This window comes from Drosophila busckii, chromosome X (genome assembly GCF_011750605.1).
Source record: "Drosophila busckii strain San Diego stock center, stock number 13000-0081.31 chromosome X, ASM1175060v1, whole genome shotgun sequence".
NCBI classification, from domain to species: domain Eukaryota; kingdom Metazoa; phylum Arthropoda; class Insecta; order Diptera; family Drosophilidae; genus Drosophila; species Drosophila busckii.
Window position 1 is genome coordinate 2,445,007 of NC_046608.1, and position 21,508 is coordinate 2,466,514.

General features: G+C 41.8%; 4 protein-coding genes across 4 annotated transcripts; 2 read left to right on the forward strand and 2 right to left on the reverse strand.

The window, feature by feature from the left end:
* The first annotated feature begins 6,491 nt into the window (after positions 1 to 6,491).
* LOC108605508 (serine protease easter) lies at positions 6,492 to 8,682 on the forward strand. Its single transcript, XM_017995256.2, has 3 exons — positions 6,492 to 6,779; positions 6,839 to 6,984; positions 7,226 to 8,682. Exons 1-3 carry the CDS (start codon positions 6,689 to 6,691, stop codon positions 8,222 to 8,224), a joined length of 1,236 nt encoding a protein of 411 aa, XP_017850745.1. The 5' UTR covers positions 6,492 to 6,688; the 3' UTR covers positions 8,225 to 8,682.
* A 420-nt stretch (positions 8,683 to 9,102) lies between these two features.
* LOC108607266 lies at positions 9,103 to 14,299 on the reverse strand. Its single transcript, XM_033294349.1, has 3 exons — positions 13,992 to 14,299; positions 12,340 to 13,935; positions 9,103 to 10,061 (listed from the first exon to the last, which is right to left on the reverse strand). Exons 2-3 carry the CDS (start codon positions 12,566 to 12,568, stop codon positions 9,661 to 9,663), a joined length of 630 nt encoding a protein of 209 aa, XP_033150240.1. The 5' UTR covers positions 12,569 to 13,935; positions 13,992 to 14,299; the 3' UTR covers positions 9,103 to 9,660.
* Positions 14,300 to 15,574: 1,275 nt separating this feature from the next.
* Positions 15,575 to 17,555, reverse strand: LOC108605609 (putative uncharacterized protein DDB_G0271606). Its single transcript, XM_017995387.1, has 2 exons — positions 15,862 to 17,555; positions 15,575 to 15,791 (listed from the first exon to the last, which is right to left on the reverse strand). Exons 1-2 carry the CDS (start codon positions 16,946 to 16,948, stop codon positions 15,739 to 15,741), a joined length of 1,140 nt encoding a protein of 379 aa, XP_017850876.1. The 5' UTR covers positions 16,949 to 17,555; the 3' UTR covers positions 15,575 to 15,738.
* Positions 17,556 to 19,745: 2,190 nt separating this feature from the next.
* On the forward strand, positions 19,746 to 20,714 carry LOC108605940 (poly(A) polymerase). Its single transcript, XM_017995761.2, has 2 exons — positions 19,746 to 20,089; positions 20,148 to 20,714. Exons 1-2 carry the CDS (start codon positions 19,768 to 19,770, stop codon positions 20,561 to 20,563), a joined length of 738 nt encoding a protein of 245 aa, XP_017851250.1. The 5' UTR covers positions 19,746 to 19,767; the 3' UTR covers positions 20,564 to 20,714.
* The last annotated feature ends 794 nt before the right edge of the window (positions 20,715 to 21,508 follow it).

Genomic DNA, 21,508 nt, shown 5'->3' on the forward strand with positions numbered 1-21,508 from the left:
TTGTTTCAATTTTGTACAATTTGTAATCATAATTTGACATTTTACGTTTGTTTGATTGGCTTGCAATTCAAATGAATAAAATATATGGCCAAGGATTAGACAAAAAAGCAAATTAAATATTATGCGTATTTAGCAGCGGAATGACTTTTTAGATCAAGCGAGTCTTAATAATCTTTGCTTGTGACTTATTTTATTTAAATTTCCCCAGACTTGTTTTAAATTGTTTATTAATTCAACTGCTATTTAGCTAAGCTGTACTTTCTCTCTCTCTCCCGCTTTCTCTCTGAGAATTTGGCAACTAGGCGCTTTTTAATGGGCGCTCTTAGGCGCTGGCGCTTAAACGGGGAATTCAATTTTATGGCTCATTATTTTCATTTCGTTGCTGTTTTTTTTTTTTGACACGCAGCCTTTGCATGTGTGTATGTGTGTGTGTGTGTGTGTGAGCGCATTTAATGAGCTTTGTCACACGTCTTGGTAACTTGTGGGCCACACTTGTGTGTGCTGTCAACACGGCGCACAGTGGAGCAAAAGCATAAAAATTGGCCGACCTTTGTCTGAGTTTGAGCAACAAAATTGCATTTGATTTGGAGCCCACTGTGCATTGTGTCGCCTTAGCAACCTTTTAACCATGCCCACTGTACCCTCCGGCCGCCCCGTGCCAATGCACTGCGCACTGTTTATTTGGCTTATTTATTTGCCATCGTTGTCGTGCTCATTCACATTCCCATTCTCATTCTCATGCCCAATTTTGCTGTCGTTTTTTACTTTTACTTTCTATACAATTGCCGCTTGCCACTTGCCGTGTGTGTGTGTGTGGCAAAGACACTCGTGCGGCTTTGCCACGGCTTCCAAACGCAGCTGCGTCTGCTTGGGTGTGGGGCACATAAACCTGCGTGGGGCAAGACGCTGAAACGAGCTCTGGCCCCATGTCTATTTAAATCGAAGCGAAATCAATTTCGGGATTCGCGTTTTATGCACAGGGCAAACATAAAATGTGCGCTTCAAGTGCGTTATAGTCCCAGCCACCCAGATACCCACCTCACCCACTCACCCCCTTAGCTTAGGCCTATTGCTGGGCGAGCGGCAGTTTAAAAGCATAAAGAAGTCAGGGGCTCTTATCCATGATGCATTCACATTAAGAGCACACACACATACGTACACACACACATACGTACACACACACATACGCACCATATGGCACATTGTTGACTATTGAATTGCGAGGTGTGTGCGCTCGTGTGTATTTGAACCCCCGTGCAGCAAGCAATGCAGTGGCGTCACCCAAAAGGGGTGAAGTCATCAAAGCAAAAGTAAAAATTCCACAAACATTTCCACTTTTGACATCATTAAAAGTATTCAGTGCCTAAAAATTATTACAACACAGTAGCCAAAATTAATTAAGATAAATATTTAATATTAAATGTTCTACAAACTCAAACACTTCCAATCTATAAGAACAAAAACTTTTCAATTTAATGTAAAATGTTTTTTGTAATCATTTTTTTCTTTTAACGCCGATTGTTTTTAGTTGACATTAAATAAATAAATAAAGGCGATTCGAATAATCCAGCATTTATTGCAAGGCATGAAGCCTCCATTAAGTTCAGAATTAGTCTTACGTATTAACAATTAAATTATATAAAATACAACGCTTAAGATTCAAGACAATATAGTCTATTGTAAGCTATATTAAAATAAATGTTGGGCCTTAAGCTTTTGCTTTGCAATTCTGCTGAAGTTCCAAAGCATTTTGAACTCAAACATGATTCAAAATAATAATATAAAAATTTAGCTGCTGAAAATAGATGCTAAATAAAATGAGATTTGTTGATCAGAAAACAAATTCGAATAGTTCAGCTAAAAGATATATATGTAGTATATAGATAATGCTGAGTTTTCTGTACACTTCGTAGCTTAACAGATGAACTGGAGCTCAGCAAAAGCAGCAGCTATATATTCTATATATATTATTCCAATTTAAATCTATACTATTTATATTCTATAATAAAGAATCTGATCATGAAGAGTTAATGACGAAAGTTGCAATGAAGTCAAGAACGTTTTCGTTGTAGAAAGTGAAGAGCACTTGAGCTTAATTTAATATAAAACTATAATAAGAACATCAGAGTGAAGATCGTTTAAGCTCAAAGCATTGCATATATAACTATATAATAATAATTGAGAAGAACACTTAGGCTTAATTTAATATCAATTATAATAAGCATTTCGATTCAAATAAATAATGAATAAACATAATTGTAGAACCAAACGCTACAATACAAAATATTATTTGTATTATTTGCATTATTTGTATTATTTGCATTATTTGTATTATTTGTATAATTGTTTATTCTTTCTATAATTATTCAAGCTTTATTATTAATGAAATTATGTTGCATTATTTATTATGTAATGTATTATTTGCATTAATAATTTGTATTATGGATGATCATATATCCTGTACTAGTCCATGTATTATATGTGCGATATATTCCTGTAATAATATATGTATTATTTGCATTATTGGATTTATCTGTTTATTTGTATTATTTGTAATTATTTGATATAAAATTATCGGTATATTGTTAGCTGCTCGACTTAAAGAGAGATAAATCGACTATGAACAGAGTAAGCGCTCACGACCGAGGCTTTAGCTTAAGAAAGCCACTGCAAAAAGTCTGACTGTAAGCTAGGTGATGTGTCGATTGTATGTCTAGTGTTATTTCCTGTTTGTGCACAGTGTGATGGTGCGATCCGCCAAAAGTAAAGAACTAAATCGCATTTCCGAATGATTGCCGACTGATATTAGATCTCGCGTTAATGCATAGAAAATATGTGGAATTGGTACTTATTTATAATTTTTGTCAAAGTGCAAGCTTTTGCAGTTAAACGACTTGCAGATTTGGCTGTAGATAGTGAACCACCATAGCGTAAACGCACACACACGCAACACCAGTATTGGTCAAGCTAAGCGGAGGAACAGTGCAGAGTCAAGAGACATTTTGAATGAAGCCAATGGTGGCCAATGGCCAAAGCCAAAAGCACTGCAAAAAGTCAACGGCCAAAACTAACTTTCAGTCAATTACCTTTTAATGGGAAGTCTGTTGTTGTTGTTGTTGTTGTTGTTGCCGGTTTAGTTTTCATCAGGTGCACAAAGTAATTTATTTCGAATGACTGCACTGCCTACAAAGCGCACCCGACAAAGCGGCCACGACAAGCAGTCCACCACACCCACACACCCCGCTCCCCCTTTTGACCAACATACAGTTTTTACCATTGCAGCCAGCAACTGTTTGAATTTTCAATTAAAAACTATAAACTTTTGTCATACTCACCGAGCTACTTATGCTTGACCCCCCACCCCACCAGCACCACCCAACCGACTCAATGCCCGCAGGCATTGCTGAATGGTTATTCATAAGCATGAATCAATGCGAGTGCGAGTGCAAAGTCCAACTAGGCTGCCCCATTGTGCCACAAAATTCAACAACGGACACGGACAATTTTATCAGCAGTACTCATAGCGAAAGGAATGTGCAGAGGGGGTGGAGGGAGGGGGGGCTACATTGCTATGTCAGGCATACTGCTGACGGGGTCCTTAGGTGCCAGGCAGGCGGTAACATTATCGCCAGAAACATTATTCATTATCGCTGCCGTCCGTCCGTCCGTCCGTTCGCTCCCGCCCTTGCCGCTTGCTAAAGTTGTTGACATTGCAACAGATACTTTTACTCAAGTTGCCTCGCTCTCTCTCACACTGTCTGTGCTGCTCAAAGAAGTCAATGAAGCTGCACACAAGCAACACCCAGCTAGCCCACTCTGCTCAACTGGATGCCTTGGGGCCCGCAGCAATGCGATGCGCCCGCCTTTTTGGCGCCACATGAAAGTCAAAACGCTGGACAAAGTTTTGCGCTTGGGCCATAAAAAAAAAAGAATATACGAAACAGGCAACAGGAAAAGCAATGCCAACAACGTTGACGTTAACGTTAACTGCAACTGCAACAGCAACGTCGACGTCGACGTCGACTGCAGTCAACAGTGGGCAGTGGGCAGTGGGCAGTGGGCACAGTCGGCAGCCGGCACAAAAACTTCCGTTTCAACTTGTGCGCTAACAATTTCCCAGCTCTTGCTCAATAAACCGCTAGAGGCCACACACACACACACAAGCACACACACACATGCACATGCAGTATTGCCAAGACAGCAGCTTGGGGCTGACTTAGGCCCAAAAGATTTCGCTGCTGCTTAAGCAGTAAAAGTTAAGCAGTAAAGCAAAAGTAATTTAAATTTTTAAATTTTTATTTATAATAAATTTCGCTTGCTTTTGTTTATATTAATTTTAGTTGCAGCGTATACAGCATACGGCTTATTCTATTTGCTATTTATTGTATATATTTTGCTTGGCTCGACTGCATTGTTGTTATAGCTATTGCTATAGCTGTTGCTATTGCTATTGTTGTTGCCATTGTGATTGCAGCTGCAGCATTTGAAGTCACCACCTAACCCGCCCGACATACAAAACACGACCAATGGCCCAGCAGTCCTGCTGCTTTTTCTTAACTTACAGCTGCCCCCCCTGCCCCCCCTGCCCACTCCTGCAATTCACAACGATCAGCATATTGGGGAAAAATGCTTACACATTTCAGTTCAGTTCAGCTCAGTTCAGTTCAGTTCGGCTTCAGATTTTCATGGCTCGCACAGTTTGAGCCTTGCATATTTTGCATTTATGCAAAAGGCGCCGTCTAGCAAAACCGACCCCCCCCTCGGCCTTAGCGCCAGCAACGCTTTAGCTGTCATACAAAAAATTAAATGGAGCGCAGCTTGCTGCCCAAAATAGCAAAAGGGAGCTGCTGGCCACGCCCACTGCGAAAACTTTTAACTTTTGTGTCTGTGTCAGTGTCTCTCCCTCTCTCTCTCTCTCTCTCTCTCTCTCTCTCTCTCGCTCTCTCCTTCTCTCTGTGTGTGTTGCGTGCGGTTTTTCTGTGACATTTTCCTAGATTTTACTTTTGGGAACCAGCACAACATCCAAACCTTCAGAACCACCCCCCTCAGCCCCAGCCTCAGCCCCAAGACTAACACCTTACCACTTTAACAAGTCTTGTTGCAACTGCCACAGCTGGCGCCGTGTGCTGCTTTCACCGCCAGGCTTTATGAAATTCTTCAGCTGCTTTTCCAGTTCAGTTTTCATTCTTTTCTCTCTGTCGCTCTCTTTGGCATTTTTGGCTTTGCTTACAGGTCGCCTCGTCTTCGAACATTTGTGGTTAATGAATATTGCTTGCAGTTCTTTTAAATAGTTTCTGAGCCATGTGCACAGACTTATTCTCATTTACTTTGCAATTCACTTTTAACTGCATGGAGAAATTTCTGATTCTCATATTTGAGTTGAAATGATCGCATTGACTCGCATTTTTTATTTCAATTTCAATTTTTTACTATTCAAAGCTTTTTGTTTTAATTTCATTTTTTGTTATTTTGATAACAATTTTCTATAAACTGGCAAAACAACAACAGAGCACTAATGGAAATGATTTCGTGAGTTAGCAATTTAGCAATATACGAGATATAATCAAAGCTATTAAATAAGCTGCATTTTACTTCAAGGCCAACTATAAATAAACTATCTAATAGACTCAAAATTCTTCTATATATATACTTAATGTAGACTTGGGTCTTTTAACAAAATACTTACGCTTGGGAAAAAATAAATGCGCATTGTCATTTAAATAATTGAAACAGACTCAACATTTATTGCGGTAATTGGGAAAATTTGAAACAAAAGTTAATGCTAATGCTGTTTGGCAAATTAACTGAACAATTTCAATTAAAATTTCAATCGATTGGCTTAAGCTAATCCCATGCACTTGAGCTGCCTGATTGCTTATCAAGCTGCAGCTGCTGAGCGAGTGCAATGCCCAAAGAAATGAAAATATTATAAATAGATATATGTGTGTAATATGCTAAAATAAGCATCAGCTAAGCATTGCATAACTGGCTATAGAAACCCTGTAAATCATGAGCATATCAATTTTGAAGTTTTTTTTATCATGTTCTATCTTTAGTTAGAATTGCGTTGGCGACTATGACTTGGCGAAATTGAATATCAAAGGCAAACAGAATTTAATCAAGATATACATCAGTCAGCAGTGGTGCCTGGCTGGGCGCTTTGTAGGGCATGAAGCTTCGATGATTTCATAGTTGTGGCGCAGCTAAGGCTCTGAGACTTACAAGCGGCTATCAGTGACGGCGGCGGCGGCGGCGTCGGCGTCAGCTGAGCAATAAAAAAGAACAACAACAAACGAAACTTTTGCGATTGCAAGCGATTGTACACAATATATAATCGCACATATTAGTGTCATAGCGACAGACATACAAAGCGACATATATATAAATTTTTATATACATGCATAAAAATCAACTCGTTGTTAAGATCGCGCCGGGTTTACCCCAAGCGAGCAAAGCGACGCGCGCGCATTGGAAAAGCCACGTTGGAGGTCACTGCAGCTTGAGGCAGCAGCAGCAGCAGCAGCAGCAGCAGAGCATTGATCATATATTGATAGCATTCCAGTGTCTCAAGCTCAAGCTTGAGTGCAAGTTCGAGTGCGAGTCAAGTGAATCCGTTGAATTAGTTGATTGCCAGCAATTGAAGCGAACTAAGCGCAGTGATTAGCAGTGCAGCAATTAGAAAAACAAGATGCCAAATCAGTTGCTTCTGTTGTTGTTGTTGTTGTTGCTGCCACTAATAGGCGCTCAACAGACGTTGACCAGGCAACAAACAGCAAATCGTAAGTTGTTGGCGCTTTTGTCAGCTCAAAGTCAGCTTAACGTTTCTGATTCTGCACAGTGGCCACCACGCATTACGGCAATTGCTTTACGGCGGACTATGGAGCGGGACGCTGCGTGTATCGCAATGATTGCGACTTCTACGATGTGGATTTGCTGGATGCGTCCAGCAAGCGCCAGTGCTACTCACAGCAGCGACCCGAATTGGTGAGTGCCTGACGTATACGTAATATGCATTGCCTGCAATTGCGCAGCATTAAGTCGATGCTTTTATTTTTCATTTTCAGCAGCATAACAGTTTCATTAGTTAATAAACAAAGCACAGCGACGTTTGTTTAATTAATTTGCAATGCTTAAACTGGTTATACAAATCACTAAACTGATTTATGCTTAAGCTTAAGCAATTCAAATTTGTTACGTATACGTAATGTGTGTCTCTTTGCTGCAGGTTTGCTGTCCACGCGAGCAGAACGCGCTGCCCGCGCTAGCAGCCAGAATTAGCAACAAAACGGCGCCAGCAGTTGCCAAGTTGAGCGTCGCCAGCGTTGGCGCTGGCGCTGCCCCCAAGCCGCTTGGTCAGGCCGATGCGTTGCCTCAGCATCCGCACTGCGGCACCAGCTTCGCCTTCAAGGTGTACGGCGGCAACGACACGGGCCTGCTGGAGTTTCCCTGGACCACGCTGCTCGAGTATACGCGCCAGTCGAACCAGCGCAAGGAGCACGCCTGCGGCGCCACGTTCATCGCGCAGCGCTGGCTGCTGACGGCGGCGCACTGCGTGCACGAGCATTTCCTGGGCGCGGACCGACTGCTGACGGGTGCGCGGCTGGGCGAGTGGAATCAGTCGAGCGATCCGGACTGCATAACGCTGTGGAACGGCAAGCGCGAGTGCGCGCCGCCGCATATACAGGCGCAGATCGAGCGCGCGCTGATGCATCCGGAGTTCGAGCTGGGCAATCTGACGCACGATATTGCGCTGCTGCGTCTCAAGCAGGCGGTCGACTGGCGGCAGCTGCAGCATGTGGAGCCGGTCTGCTTGCCGCCGGTGCGTGGCAGCGCCGCGGATCAGCTGGCGGGCAGCGCTGTCGACGTCTCCGGCTGGGGACTGAACGAGAACAGCACGTCGAGCGTCATAAAGCAAAAGGCGATGCTCTATGTGCTGCCGCAGTCAAAGTGCCGCAGCGACTACGAGCAGCAGGGCTATGCGCTGACCGAGGGTCAGCTGTGCGCCTCGGGCGGCATCAATGTGGACTCCTGCTCCGGCGACTCGGGCGGCCCGCTGACCGTTGAGGCCTACACGCCGCAGCGCGATCGCTTCGTCTACTTGGCCGGCATCGTCTCCTACGGCAAGAAGCGCTGCGGCCGCACGGACTTTCCCGGCGTCTACACACGCGTCAGCAGCTACATGGACTGGATTGAGCAGACGATACGCGACAATAGCGACAGCTAAGCGGGGGAATTTTCACGCAGTTCAAATGTTCAACTGACGTCATTTCAAGAACTGACGTCACTGCTTCCGCTTCCGACCAACCAAGCAACCAACCAATCAGCTGTTGAGCAGTTAAACTAGATTAAATTCCTGCTGCATAACTTGAAACTCTCTACGCGTGTGTGTGTGTGTGTGTGTGTGTGTCTGGTTCATTGTACTCGGACGCTGATTAAGCAAAACGCTTTGCAAACTTTCCATTGGCTGCAGCTTGCACTTTTTCTATTTTTAATTCTATTTCGGTCGATCGGGCTGCAGTTTGTCGTGTAACTCGTTTGTCGTGACTCTCAACTAGTTTGCATAGTCATTTGCTTAGCATTCGCCACTATTCGCGGCAATGAGTAATTTATTAGCCAACACTATCGCCACTAACTCAGGCATAAACCAAATTATTTATACACAGGCGCCCAGCAATGGCAGCAGAAAAAAAAACCCCAGATTTCTATTGAAAAAAATCTCAAATTGCAAACACTTTTAAATCACTGCAACTAAATTTAGTAAGCGTTATGCTGCTTCACTAATTAGCCCCAAAATTTATAATATAACATTATAATATTTACTTTTTTTTTTAATATTGTTTTAAAAGTCTTAAGTATCCGTTTTTTTTTTATAATTTTTTTTTAATTATAAGATTATAAAAGTTTTTCTACAATGAAACTATTTTTTTAAGCAATTTTAATTTATAAGCGTAATATTCAATATTCAAATGTTTGAAAAAGTTCTTCATAAATATTTGCAATTAAGGCAGAGTAGCAATTTAACTGAACATTTAAAAAAAATACAAGAAATTACAAATAATTACAAATTACAAAATAAAATACAAAGAAAATTAATTCTGTAACAATTTATTTAAGAAATGAGCGCTGTTTTATTTCAAATTATTAAACAGCTTTAGCTAACAAATTAAATCGCTTTGTATATTGAAACTTGTCGACTTATTGCTTATATGCAATGCTTACTGTAACAGTTGCTTACATTAAAAAAAAGAAAACCTTAGGCTATTTTTAATTTTTGTTATGATGACATTAGTTATAAATACAAAGCTCTATTGGCTTAATCAGTTTTGCTCAGACCCTTAGCTGCTTTAATTGCAATTGTTAACACACACACACACACACACACATAAGCATAAAAAACAACTAGTTTTGTTTCTTGAATATTATATTTAAACTTAGCTTAGATTTGTACATGCATATAAAATAAATATGCGTAGCTTATTATCGAAATAAACGTAATCAATAAATATTAAAAACGAGTTGGCAATAAATTAGCGCTTACTACGTCGTAAGCGAACAAAAAAAAAAAAAGAAACACAAACAAACAATTTATGAAGATTGAAGTCTGATGAGTGGTGTGGCAGGCTGCACCCGCTGATTATTCCTGTTGTCCTGGATGGATATTCACTTGTTGCGGACAAAGATGACGGCGCGCCGGCAACGACCGCGATGATCGCGCATCTTGCCCACCGGACACTCGGGGCGGAATCTTTGCGAGACGAGCAGCTGGCTGTGATAGGTGCTGGGGTGCTTATTGTAGAAGATGAGGCGACGCGCCTCTGTCGTCTGGCTGCACTGCAGCAGCAGCAGCGTGATGAGGCAGACAGCGGATAAGAATAAACGTTGCAGTTGCATTTTGTGTTTGGAATGGGAACTGGGTGCGCGCTTTGTTCGTTTGGCCTGGCGTCTGGCACGGCGAGCGTTACTTTTATGACTGGGCGTGATCTGCAATTGTTGTGCCGATATATCGACGTGAACTAATACCGCGCTGCGCTGCGCTGCCCTGCCCTGCCCTGCGCGCTGTTCTCTGATTAGATAAAGAGCATTCCATTCCATTTCCATAGCAAATGTAGCGGCGGCTCGCGCGATAAGCGTGCGACGTCTGTTTTTCTTTTTCGTGTTTTTAATGCCTTTGCTGCTTTATGAGCTCTCAAGGGCGGGCGGGCGGTCAGGTCGGCGGGCAAGGTGCGCAGTGTTGCCCCTGGACAGGCACAATAATCTCACCCAACTCGGCCCCAGTGAGCACACGCAAACGCAACTGGCTCGTGACGAAAACTCTTTGGAATTCGATTAAATTCGACGTTGCTTGTTGCTTTCTATGATTGTGGGGTGGGCTCTTCGTCAGCAAGACGTGTGTCGAATCAATGACGTGACTACATCCGGTGTGCAACGGACTGTGGACTGTGTGTTGTTTCTTATAAATGCCTAAAATTATGCTGCAGCGATCGCTGAGCTTTTGCCTTGGTATGGAAATTAGTTAACACTGTGCAGCAAGTTTGCGCTTGTTTGCTCAGCTGCTGTTTTCTATTTATATGCAACTCAATTATTTATATTTAATTGCCAAGCACATGAAGCTAATTACCTCACTCATGAGACACTCTTATCTATCACTGCCCTTAAATGCAAAGTGGAAATCACACGTTCTGTGACGTAGTGCGTCGACTTCGGTGCAAGGTTCGATATTAATCCATAGAGCAAAAAGGCTGATTCACACTGATTTCTGTTCAAACTGTTATCGCCTCAGCGTCGCGTCGGCGCCCACACCCGCAACCACTACAACTACCAGGCCTGCAAGTCATCTAATCATCGCTCTTCCAGGAACAGTCAGGACTTACATATGTTGACTAAGTTCGGCGTTCGCCGCTATCTTCGAGCTCAACTAATCAATGCTAATGAATTCGAATACAGCAAATCAATTTATTTATCTAAAAGGCGTGACAGCTATTCAAATTTCAGTTAAGCCTGCAAGCTAGAAATGACCTTGGGACAAAAGAAAATTAAGTAACGCATAGTTTACAGTTTTATTTATTATTTTATTTTAAATTAAACTAGCTTTACTTATATTTATATAAATAAATTTTCAATTATTCGTTGTCATTCCAAAATAATTTCAAATAACTTTTTTATAGTTGTAAGTTTAACCTCAAATACTTTACGTATTACGGCAAAATAAAAAACAAATATTAGCATATAGCAATCTTTATTTCAAATAAACAAAAATTGCTTAACCAATTTTTTCTTAGTTTTAGTTATTTTGAATAAACTCATTGGAATTGGAAAAGCTTTTCAATTATTTGTAATCAAATAAAATCAGAAATTGTATAAATATAATTTATAATTATAATAAATATAATTACCAAACATTAGTAACATTTCTATAATTTTTACGACTATTGCTATTCAGTTTCATTACTATACATATAAATTTCTTGAATATATTTGCTCAGATTCATTTGAATCGATTGAGTGCGGTAGGTTTTTCCATTGATAAATAGAGCATTAGGTTTGGCTTGAAGTCAACTTTATCATTAATTTCCAATTGTCAGTATGTGCAAATGCTAGAGCAAAGTTCATCATTATATATTTTGTGTATATGTTCTCAACAAATTGACGCTTTCTAATTAAAGACAAAACAAAACAAAACATCACTTCAATCACAAGAGTGTCAAATGAGTGATAATATCGCAGGTTGGATGTCATAAATATATATAGTATGCATTAATATTGGGATTGCTTGGATGATTCTAGTGCATTCCGATCTCGAAATGTGATATTATTATAAAGATATTAAAGACTTGCTACTTTACTAATAAACACATTAGAATTCAGTCGAAGAAAATATAGTTTAGTGACTTTAAGCTCTTTGAATTAATCTCTTTGAATTATGCAGAAATAAAAATATTATATACTTACTCATTTATAAGTTACACCAATAGCAATAATTTAAAAGCCATTCACATTTATTAAGCATTTTTGTTGTTGAATTTTTATTCATGAATTTCTTTTATAAATTGTGAAAATTATCATTAACATTGTGTGCATAAAATTCCACAAAAGAATTAAATTTGTATGTAGTATAAATAGGCATGTTTAAAAAAAAAAAAGTAAAGTGAATAGAAATGTAATAAATAGTGCAATAAATAGGAGTTGGCTTTGCTGCGAGAGAGAGAGTGCGAGATTCAATTGATGGCGGATTCTCCGGATGCGATGATTGATTCAAGGTCAGCAGCCGTTGCCATCTGTGAATAGAATGGGGCATAGAATAAGTAAAGAGGGAACTTCAGATGAGTCGAGCTTGCTTACCAGTGTTGTAGGATATCATGCGACGGCAGTGGCCACGATGATCTTTCATGTGGCACTTGGGGCAATCATTTTTCATGCTACGCGTGTCGAGTATTTGGCCGCGACTGATGGTGGGTGCCGCCAAGAAGATCACACGGCGCGATTCGGCGCAGGTGGGGGCGCAGATCAGGGCCAAGGCGAGCAGGCAAAAGGCGTAGAGGGCCAAGTGTTGAAGGCGCTGCAGCATCATCTCAATTGAATTGCAATTAAATGTGAAATTCTCGACTCGCGATCGCGATCCGAGCTATGGTGCGTGTGTTGTGAGTCGATTCGCCGTCTCTTTCTATTTCGGTTTGTAGTGCGGCTGGCTTGTTTGCTGTCGCCTTAGTTACTGACACACTCAAATGCCGGCATTTAACTGATTATATACGATTTGGGCAAGCACTTCTTAAACAAAATGCGGCGGGCTCTGGGCTCTGGGCTCTGTGTGTGCCATAGAGACTACTATTGATAAATATTATACAGGCTGCGGCCGCAGTTCTCTCCCAGCCGGCCAATGTGCGCCCTTTTAAATTGTAGTCATCGTCACCCTGTATGGGTCGCCGCGTCTACGAATCTTATCTGGGCCACGAAGCGCTCGATGTCAAACGCAATCTGTGTAATTGACTGTCTTTGGCTTTGGGCTTTTACTTTGCTTTTGGCTTTGCACAACAACAAACAAACAAATCAAATAAATAGATAAATGCAAAAAGAAAAAAATATATAATAAACACTTATAATCGAAAGAAAGAACCAGAGCATACAAACGTCACAGGCCAACAGGCGATCCCTTTTATTGATTATGAATTTAACTACGCAAACAGACACAGAGATAGAGAGAGAGAGAGAGATATAGAGAACTATCTTTGATTTTATGAACGTGTAGCTATGCACATTTATGAATTAACAATTAATTCAAATTCAGCAAAATGATCATAAAGCCAGACGCCCAACACATTTATGATTCGTGCTAACAAAGTCTTATGCTTTGTTCTAAGCTAATTAAGTATTAACAAATAAGCAGTTGTAACTGTTGTTGTTGTTGTTGTTGTTGTTGGCTGATAAGTGCGGGAATAACTACGTTGCCAGGCACAGGCGACTTGTTATGATTATAAACCAAAAGCCACAGCAGGCCAATGAATGTGCCAATTGGTAATAGCCCTAAGTGGCTGTCTCATGGCTTTCTCGGTAAGCCGCTAAACGCACGACGTCATGGAGCAGCTGCCAGTGCTTCTGCTGTTTGAGACATGTGCCTGATATTACCCGAAAAATAATAGGAAATGTGACCGAAGCGGCGTGTGTGGGGTTAATGGCAAACGAAATGCGCTCATATCAATGCGAAAATAGCTGCTTGAGTCAGCGTGGGCGCCTTTATCTCTTCGCTGAATATATTTTGTGTGTGTCGTCGTCGTCGTCGTCGTCGTCTTGTTGCTGTGTGTATCTTGTAATTGCGGCTGTATCTCTGGCGTATACGTAACGTAAATACCGCATTTGATTTCATCATAAGCACTAATAGATATAGCATACATATATATATATAGAGAGAGAGATAAGTGCACCAGCTGCGAGCTAGACAATCTGTAAAATGAAATGCATCAAAGCAAATCGCGCATCACACCAGAGTCTGAACTTACCCGTCGACAGCGATTGTGATGATCGGGCATGTAGCCATGTCTACAATGTGCTCCTGAGATCAACAGCATCGCCTTAGTTGTCGTATTCTGCTCCTCGCTTGGCTTATTGAAGTAAATAACGCGTGCATTGCTGCACTGCAGCCACAGACTCGAGATGATGAAAGCGACCAGCAGGCAACAGAACAAAGCGCTGCGTCTGGCTGCCATTTATTTTTTATTTCCTTACCGTTCACGCTGCTGTCTGACCAACGTTTGGGCAATGAGAACTTCGACGTGGACGTGGAGCGCGCTGTTTGGCTTATCAGTTTGTTTACAGCAAATGCGATTATCGCTTTAATTTCATGTGTGATTAAGTCTAATGCTGCGCAGTTTCTTTCATTTTGACATGCTGCTACAAAAAGCGTTGCATACTCTTGGGCTGTTCGGTTCAACTTAACAGGCGCGCTGTTAAGCTAACATGTTGTGGCACTGTTAGCAGCTGCTTAATTGCTCAATTGACTGTTGCCCTTGAAACTGAAGCAGCGGCCTTATAAACTGCGCTTTGAACTTTATTAACTAATTGTAAGCTAAAGTAGCGACCTTGACACAATAAGTTGCCAAGCATTTAGCTCAGATATATATTGCATTAACCCTCTAAGACTTTCTCGCCTCTTCTTGCTTTATTATGATATTTAGCTATGCGGCATACAGTGCAAATCATTGGTATAAATTAATAATTAGTAAATGTAATCAGCAGCAATTTAATTTTATAACAAATTGTCTTTAAGCTTCGACAGCCCATAATCAACTTTTAATAAATAAAAGATTTACATAATAAAATTAATTTTATTTTATAGGCGCACTAATGATTAAATTACAATTATTACAGTTTCGCTCAACAACTTTTCGAATACGATTACAAATAATTGAAAAATAAAGTGGCATTATTAGAGATAGTTAAAGTATTTTGAACACAATTTCAATTATTTTGATTTCAATTATGTTATATATTTTCAAGTACCATAATGCCGCATTACTTTTCGTTTTATTGTAATCATTATCAATAAGTAATTGAAAATATCAACAATTAATCAATAATAATTCAATTAATTTTGAACAGTAATCGAAATAATCGTTTTCCAATACTGCTTGTCAATTAAATGTTTAGCTAGCAAAATAGAGTTTGAACAAAATGAACGCTCAGAGTATAAAAATTTAAACTAAAATAAATCTAACTGAAGAAGTCTAACAGCATTCACTGCTATAGAACTTCAGCATTAAAATTATTTTGTTTATATATATTTAGCTATCTCTAGCTTCATTTTCAAGCAGTTAATGTGTTAAATTTTGCTGAGCATTTATTTTTGTGCAAAACATTGAATCAATTGTTAAATATTTTATTGACAGGCAGTGTTGGAAAATGAATTTTGATTAGCATCTAGCCAAGTTAGCTAGCGAACTATTTAGTTGGCCTAATTTTTTATACAGATTTAACTCAACTGTAAATAAAAATCCATAAAAGACACTTTTACGTCTTAGAGGGTTAATATACATACATAAGAAAAAGATTGTTTATATATAATATACTATAATATGTATGTGTGTGTATTTGGTTTATGTGCTACTTAGTTGTGTTTTGTTTTCTTCTTTATACAATGGACAACAACAAAAACAATGCCGCTGCGGCGAGGAACGAGGTGAGCTGCATACATATGCATATGCATACGTATGTGTGAGTCGCTGGCGTCATCATGGCTATGCAACGTCATTAGCGTGCCGTGGCGCGTTGTACACAATTCCCCGGATCGACCGTGATAAGCTCTGCGATGCGAAAGAGATGCGCAGCATGAGTGAGTGAAAGAGACAGAGACAGAGAGAGGGCGTCACTCACCTTGTGCTGCAGCATCCTTGCCACAATTGCGCTGATTGCGTCGCAAGCGCGGTTGCCTGCCTCTTGCCCGCTCCTCATGCTGCTCCTCTGCCTCCGAGCTGGACAGCTGTGGCTGTGGCTGCTGCCGCTCCCGCGTGCGTACTCTGCGCGCCGCGACCTGCACGACGCTGCTGCTGCGCTCGGCCTGAGCGCTGAGCATGTTTTCGCTGGACGAACACTTCTGGCGTCTGCGGCGCTGCCGCAAGCGACTGAAGCTCTCCTCCTTGATCACCAGCGTGCCCGCCTTGCTGCTGCGCAGATAATAACGCGGCGCATGCTCCAGCTGCGTCTCCTGCGCATATTCGGGCGACGAATGCCTGCCACGCGACATGCTGAAGCGCTCCAATATGGAGCGCTGCCCGCTGCTCTGCGAGCGGCGATAGCGTCGCTTCTCGCGCGGCCCCGACGACGACGAGTTGGCTGTGGTGGTCAGCGTGGATGTCGATGGCGGCGTTGGATACACTGGCGACACTGGCGACTGCGGCTGCTCATCCTCGAAGCGCACGCCACGCAGCGAGCTGGAGCGACGCGAGCTGGCGGCTTCATGTGGCTGCCAGTCGGGCAGCTCGTGTGTGCTAAAGTCGATGCAGCTGCCCGCCAGTCGCTCTCGCTGTTGCTGTTGCTGTCTCTGTCTATGGCTGTCTGTCCAGCTGTTTGCAGCGCTGCTGCTGCGCGTGGGAGTCGCCTCGCCTATCTGCAGTCCATGGAACTCCTGCGGCAGCTGCGACTGCGACTGCTGCTGCAAGCTCTGCTCCAGATTGCTGGTGGCTGCTCGTTTGCGTCTGCGTTGCTGCTGCTGCTGCTGGCGATAAGTTTGCTCGCTGCGTCCGTCTGTTTGGAGCAGCAGCGTGCCCTCGTGGTCGTAGAGCAAGATGCGAGGCAGGGCAATGTTGTTGCAACTGCGCGAGGTGCTCAGCTCCCAGTTCCAGTGCGCGGGTTTGCGCAGTTGCAGACTCAATAGATTTGCCAGTGGATCGTATTCCTCCTGTGCATCTGCGTCCTGATCCTGCTGCTGCTGCTGCTGCTGCTGCTGTTGTTGCTTTGACATTGCTCTTGAGGCTGACTCAGCTGCTGGGGCTGGCAATCAGCTGCTGCTGTTGCTCTTGCTTCCACCTGTTGGCTGTCCACTGGCCAATGGTGACAGTCGCGCTCTCTTTCGCTCTCTCTCTCTCTCTCGCTCTCGCTCTCTGTGTGTGCCTGGCAAGCAGCCAACTAATTGTTTATCTCAACTTTGTTGGTGTTGCAATATCTGTTTGTTTGCTGCCCACGCGTCCGCGTTCTTGGGCCTGCTTGTCTCTCTTTTTTCTGCTTTCAGTCTTCTGGGCTTCTATTTATAGTTTGCGATTCCTGAGACTCCCGCTTTCTCTTTATTTATGTCGACTCTCCCCCGTGACATTCAACTGCGCCACTGTGCCACTTTCAATTTACAAGCAACAGCAACAACAAAAAAAAAATAAAAAAAAAAACAAAACAGCAACAGCAACAATTATAAATATTTTGTGTCTTTGAACAGTTCAATGCGTTTACAAATTTCGATTCTGCACTAAATATTTTTAGTGCACGCGCTCTCTTTCGCTCCCTCGCTCGCTCGCTCTCTCTCTCTCTCTCACACCGTTGCGTCTGCTCTTGCGACAACGTCCGCCCGCCAACGAGCGTCGTCGCCAACTGTTTGGTCGCTTCTTCTTTTGGCCAAATAATTCGATTCGATGCCGTTGCCGTTGCCTTTGCTACACCTTGCTCGATCGATCGCTTGTGGGTGGCTCTGGGGCTGGGGCTGGCTGCGAGGAGGCACGTGTGTGCTTCTTCTTCTTCTTGTTCAGCTTTGGATTCAATGCAAATCTCACGCTCTTGCTCACATTTGCCATTAGCCTTTCCCGCTGATCTTCAGCAATCAAAATTTAAATTTGTGGCAAAACTCAAAATGTGATTAGCATAGAAACTGAATTTCAATTCCATCAAAGCAAAGCAAAGGCGCAGCATTCTTTGCAATGCGACTTAGTAAGTTATTTATTAATTAATAAAGTGTATATCAAAGTCGGTTTGAATGTTGGCATGTCGCTTGTTTTCGTTCGTTTTACATTTGTTTATATTTTCGCATACATTAGGCACACAATTTGTTCAATGCTGAGTAGCACATCTGGGCGGCATTTTTATTTTTAATAGTTTCCTTTTGTTCGCTTTCAAATTAATCGTCAGCACTACAGTCAAATAGTTGATTACTAGCTACGCTCTAATATTTATAACAAAAATTATAATTGCCGCTGCTTAAAGTTTGTACTGAGTTGTAAATTATATGGCAGCGTTTGCTCTCTCGATTTAATGCAGGGCATAGCTTAGCCGGCTATAGCTCAGCCGACTGCTGGCAAATAGTTCTCGCTCAGCTGCCACTGAAAATTAAATATGTAGCTGACATATGTTCAAAGCAAACAATGCGAACAAGACTTTTGTTATTTGATACATATAAACAAAAACAATAATTTATTTCATGACTTGCGAGCAGGACAATAAATTCACTTTCACTTTGTAGTTGCCAAGTGTTCCGTTTAGTCTGCCACCACTTACTATATATACAGGCTAATCGGCTGATGTACTATATAAAGCAGCAGGCAAACGCTTGCTGAATTTTTTTGTTACAGTCATACCTCAAAGCGATCGAACTGTGTGCGATGAGAGCGGTGCGGATTTTCAATTATTTATTTTTATGTTCAACACAAATAGCAAACAGATTTCAGTTCAGTTGGAAAATCTTTATTCATTACTTGAGACAAGAGCAACGCTAAACTGATTAAGATCAAATATTTAACTATGTGTCCTGCTAAGTTAAAATTGTTAAAACACTGAAGACGACAGCAGCGTAATATGTTAGAAGCCCAAGACTATGTGTGTTCATCATCGGCATTGCAAGATCCATTTGCCATTTACCATTCGCCTCAATGCACGGCAAGCGGCATTGATAGATTGATAGCTTGTCAGAATTGCTTGGCAGTCTGCCCTTCATTTATTGCATTTCAAGAATTCATTTAAAATATGAATTTGTATATGCTTAGATATGAAATATTATCCTACCTAGCACGCCTCACTATCATTTTACAAGCGTGCCATTTGGCCTATGAAATTCACCCCTCCAATTGGCATGATCGGCTATTGGACTTAGCAGTCCCATATCACAGATTTCCACTCGCTTGTGCAATTAATTATAAGGTCTCACTATAAATAAATTAATCTTAGTAGCTATGGCTGCATCTTTGGTCATGTTTGGCAAGCCCTCACACAAAGCTGAGCCGCTGCAATGCAAAATATAGTAAGCATTCAATATAAACAATCAGCTCACTAGTAAAATTCTATTGTAGGAAACTCTGTGCTATGAAATTTCTTCTTAGTTTTAATAATTTCTATACAGGCAGTTCAAATTTATTCACTCTTTGACTTTTTTTCATTTAATAAATTATTCATTTAATAAAGATCTTCTTTCTGGGTTTCGTTTTGAAACTAATTAATAAGTTATATTCTGATCACAAAATTGACTTATTTAACTAAATTGTACACTCGTTGCATTTACAGATGATTTACTGTACAAGACTCATTTGATATTTGCGCTTGTTACAATTGACATGAGCGCGCCCTTAGCAATTCTTTTTATTCTCATTTAACAATAATACTTAACATTGTCTGTAACATTGACCGAGCATTAACAGCATGCCGCCCAAAAGTAGGCAATGCTTTGCTAACAGCAACAAGAGCAATTGCAGACTGAGACAGCAAAGTCGTTAGGTTATCAGACCCAACCCAACGCCTGAAGATCTTTGATAGGCCACCCGCCAGCAAAAAGCAGCAGCAAGTGCTCGCCTCAGTCTCTAGACAAACGAGATGCTGCTCAAGTCGATGGGAATATTATTTGTGGCGGCGCTCTGCCTGAGCAGCGAATTGCTGCTGACCGCGGCCGCACCCACAGCCGCTTGGAACTCGGAGCCGTCAGCGTCGTTCGAGCGGCCCGCCAATCCGGTGTACTACAAGCGCTACCATCGCCGCCGTCCCGTGCCCAATCGCGATGACTTGGAGATGCTTGAGCTGCGCGAGGTGTTCTATGTGCGCCGCCCCGCGCCAACCACCCCGAAGCCCATACGACGTCTAAGCGATGAGCAGTTTGATCTGCGCATTAAGTGCGATTTTAATCCAGCGCTGCCCGAATGTTAGAATTTAGTTAGAAGCTGTAGTCAGGCTATGTTTTAATTAATTTTTAATTGTAGGCTGGAGTTTGATCAGCAGCAGCAGCACAACAACAACAACGCCCAGAGCAACAGCAACAACAACATCAACAACCACTAGCAGCAGCAGCAGCACCACCACCAGCACCACTCAGTTGCCTATACTGCCAGAGCCTGAAGTTGAATTTGAAAGCGAGCCAGAGACTTCAGTCAGCACTCAAATCGATGAAGAAAATATAACTGAGCCGCAGCCAACGGAAAGTTCTGCGGAGCTGACAACGCCGCATGCTGAGAATGCGGATAACGATGACATTGAGCTGCCGGAAGACGACGGCACGGACGAGCAGGATCTGGAGGATACCTATGGCGTTGACACTGTCACCGATGCCACCGAGCTGGTGGACGAATACGATTATTCGAATCAAGGCGGCAGCATTGGCGGCATCGATCTGTCCTAAGCGGGCGGCAGCCAATCTAACTATCAATCTAGCATATGAACTAATCGTAAGCCGGAAGCGCTCATCAGTTGCCATTTAAAGTTCAGCGCTTTGTGCTAATTAGAGAATAATAAATGCGCTCAATAAATGGCAATGTCCATCCAATAAGCGATGCATACAAAACCAGGCCTACTACGTATGGAGATAAATACTGCCAAGTGGCTGCTGCGAAGAGTCGAGCGTGCAGCTCACAGACTCTGTAGGCAGTGCACAAAGCGGTCTTTTAGTTTTGTTTGGCTCAATGCGCAGCAGTTGTCAATTGCAATTTTAATTATTTACTTAGCATTTGATTTTTGCATATTAATATTTAATTAAGTGGAAATAACAAACCGTTGATTGTCTTGAGCTACAGTTAGTTCTATAGCTGCAGCTGCAGCTCTAACTGTCTTTGTGGGGCAATTGTCGAGCGAGCCGTGCGTGGCGTAAGGCGTAAACAAAATTGACTCAATTGAGCGGCTGATACGCAATTTGCGTAGTTGATGGTTTTAAATTTAAGTTGAATGTTGAATGTTGAATGATTGAAGGCCTTTAACCTATGCTCTCTATATAGCTGACTTATCAGTTTAGCTGCTTACAGGCAACACGCTGCGTATACTCAACTTTGAGTAAAACAACAGTCATGCTGGTCTAATGATATGATGTTAGTTATACTTATAATAATAATAAGAAAATTTGCAGCGCAAAAATTAACAAGCAATTGGCACAGTCACTATTTGTTATTGTTGTTGTTGTTGTTGTTTTTGTTGTGAGCGTAAATTGAATTACTTGTGAATCAAGAAAGGCAACGTCGACAAATTGAATTAAGCGGAAAGCAAAGCAAACAAACAAACAAAAGGCGACAATTTTCCACAAATATATCTCGTTCTACATACTTATACACGCATTACTTTTCTCATTTTTTTTGTG

Coding starts and splice junctions, on each gene's coding strand:
- LOC108607266 (XM_033294349.1), bottom strand. CDS start 12,568: ATGATGCTGCAGCGCCTTCAACACTTGGCCCTCTACGCCTTTTGCCTG. Junction 10,062..12,339: donor CATGATATCCTACAACACTG/GTAAGCAAGCTC, acceptor ATCTAATCAGAG/AACAGCGCGCAGGGCAGGGC.
- LOC108605609 (XM_017995387.1), bottom strand. CDS start 16,948: ATGTCAAAGCAACAACAGCAGCAGCAGCAGCAGCAGCAGCAGGATCAG. Junction 15,792..15,861: donor CAAGGATGCTGCAGCACAAG/GTGAGTGACGCC, acceptor TTCGCATCGCAG/AGCTTATCACGGTCGATCCG.
- LOC108605940 (XM_017995761.2), top strand. CDS start 19,768: ATGCTGCTCAAGTCGATGGGAATATTATTTGTGGCGGCGCTCTGCCTG. Junction 20,090..20,147: donor TAATCCAGCGCTGCCCGAAT/GTTAGAATTTAG, acceptor TTTTAATTGTAG/GCTGGAGTTTGATCAGCAGC.
- LOC108605508 (XM_017995256.2), top strand. CDS start 6,689: ATGCCAAATCAGTTGCTTCTGTTGTTGTTGTTGTTGTTGCTGCCACTA. Junction 6,780..6,838: donor CAGGCAACAAACAGCAAATC/GTAAGTTGTTGG, acceptor GATTCTGCACAG/TGGCCACCACGCATTACGGC. Junction 6,985..7,225: donor CACAGCAGCGACCCGAATTG/GTGAGTGCCTGA, acceptor TCTTTGCTGCAG/GTTTGCTGTCCACGCGAGCA.